The sequence below is a fragment of the Emiliania huxleyi genome (assembly GCF_000372725.1).
Source record: "Emiliania huxleyi CCMP1516 unplaced genomic scaffold EMIHUscaffold_3251, whole genome shotgun sequence".
Lineage (NCBI taxonomy): Eukaryota > Haptophyta > Isochrysidales > Noelaerhabdaceae > Emiliania > Emiliania huxleyi.
This window is the reverse complement of record NW_005199560.1, coordinates 1-2,035: the sequence shown is the minus strand read 5'-3', so window position 1 is coordinate 2,035 and position 2,035 is coordinate 1. Positions and strand designations below refer to the sequence as shown.

Genomic DNA, 2,035 nt, shown 5'->3' with positions numbered 1-2,035 from the left:
CACGTAGCAACGGAGGAAGAGGCGGAGGGCGGGGGGAGCCAGAGTCAGTACAGCCAACAGAGTCAGGGGAAAGAGAGCGAGGGGAGCCAGAGCAGCCAAGGCAGCCAACGGGCGCCCAGGAAGGGCCAACGGAACCGAAGAGCCGCACGACGCTTCCTGGACCGACTCCGTTTCGAACTCCTACAAGGAGGCAGCGGCGGGGACGGACACAGACACCCCGAAGACGCCAACGACGGCGACGAAGATGGAGAGAGGAGCGAGGACGAAGAGATGCCCGACCGCACAACAGAGCCAGGGCCGAGCGAGCAACCACCCGAAACGGGCCATCCAAACGAAGGCAGCCAGACAGACGACGAATTCACAGTGATGGACGTAGACGAGGAACAGCCAGAGCACGAGGCGTCCCAGCCGCAGAGGAAGCGGGGGCGATTTGAGAATGAACGTAGCGATTCAATGGGTCAGGCAGAGGGGGCGAGCCAACAGCACACAGAGGACGGGGGGCCGGTGACGTACGGGGAGGAGCGCGCACGCACTGCAGGGGACGAAAGGCACGAAGGCGCCCCCCCGCCGGGGTGGGTGCGAGGAGGCGAGACGCGGGGGGCACAGCTTGGACAGCAGGCGCGCAAGAGACAGAAAGCCAGGGAACAAAGAGGAGGCAAGTAGGGGGGGTGGCTCGTAACTGAGGTTCGCCTTCAGAGACAGCCGCCTCCCCATGTGGTGATTGTTGTTCATAACGATATCCCTACAACCACGATCGATGCGAGGACGCAAGCCCACACCAAACTCGGCCATTCCAACGGCCAGACCGCTCGCTTAAGGCTGATTGGCTAGACGAGCGGTCTACCCCCGACGGGGCGGCCTGGATCAACGGGGGATGACATCCTGCCTCCCGGCACGCCGGGAGGAGGTGGGTGCTCCGCCGCCGGACCCCCCCCTCCATCACCCTCGCCCAGGGATCTACAATGCTGTCTTAAGGTCCGACAGGTTCGGCACCGGGCACCGCCTCGGTATACAAAATGCGCCTGCGGGCGGACCCTTACAGATCACAGATCACAGATCACAGCCGCTCGAGGCGAAATAAAATTAGAAAGAAATGTACTCCCTCCCTCCCTCCCTCTCTCTCTCTCTCTCTCTCTCTCTCTCTCTCTCTCTCTCTCTCTCTCTCTCTCTCTCTCTCTCTCTCTCTCTCTCTCTCTAAACCGTCTCACTCAAAATCTCTCTCTTTCTATCTCGGCTCTCTCTCTCTCTCTCTCTCTCTCTCTCTCTCTGTCTCTCTCTCTCTCATGTCTCAAAATCTCTCTCTCAGAAGCGGAGCACACACGAAGATCGAAGTCGGCACAACAAAAATCCCCTTTGCAGCCAAGCCTACAGGGCACCTAATTTGTTTTGGATCGGACGCTTCTTGGCAATGTTGCGGCTCACCCTTCTTATTCTCGCGCTAGCTGGCCTCGCCAGCAGCCTGCAGGTGTCGTCGGCCCTGCGGCAGCCGGCGCTGACTCGCCGCGGCGCGGTCGGCGCTCCGCGGTTGGCGCCGGATGTGTTCATGAAGAGTAAGGAGGACCGGGAGTTTGAGGAGTGGGCGCGCCAGAAGAAGATCGCGAGCGGGGTCGATCCGGATGAAGACTTCGGCACCGGGCGGCGGGTCGAGTCGAGCATCTACCTCGTCGGTGGCCTGGTCACCGTCCTCGTGCCCGTGATTGCCGGCACGTGGGCCTACAACGCCGGATACCTCACGCCACAGTGAGTGCATGACAAAGAGACTCCGCATGCGAGTACCACGATGCTCGATCCTCTGTACCAGCCGTTTGTTCCGCCACCGAGACTTGCAGTCTCTCTTGGGGTACGATGTGCCGGTCCGCGGCTTGCCCGTGGGTTCTACACGCGCACCACGATGCGGGTACCCGGGGTGAGCGTCGCATCCTTTTTCACTATTTGTACGTACACGCACACGAATATTTCGCACTTGCGCTCTCACGACCGACGCTGACACAAAACGCTTGTCGAGAGAGGCGCGGCGCGATGCGAAGAATAACCG

At 61.0% G+C, this 2,035-nt stretch overlaps 1 protein-coding gene across 1 annotated transcript; it reads left to right on the top strand.

Annotated features, from left to right (window-relative positions):
- Positions 1-1,408: 1,408 nt before the first annotated feature.
- Positions 1,409-1,744, top strand: EMIHUDRAFT_255262 (hypothetical protein; the record flags this gene model as incomplete). The annotated part of the gene is made up of 1 exon (XM_005773827.1): positions 1,409-1,744. The coding sequence occupies one exon, from the start codon at positions 1,409-1,411 to the stop codon at positions 1,742-1,744; it is 336 nt and encodes a 111-aa protein (XP_005773884.1).
- Positions 1,745-2,035: the final 291 nt, after the last annotated feature.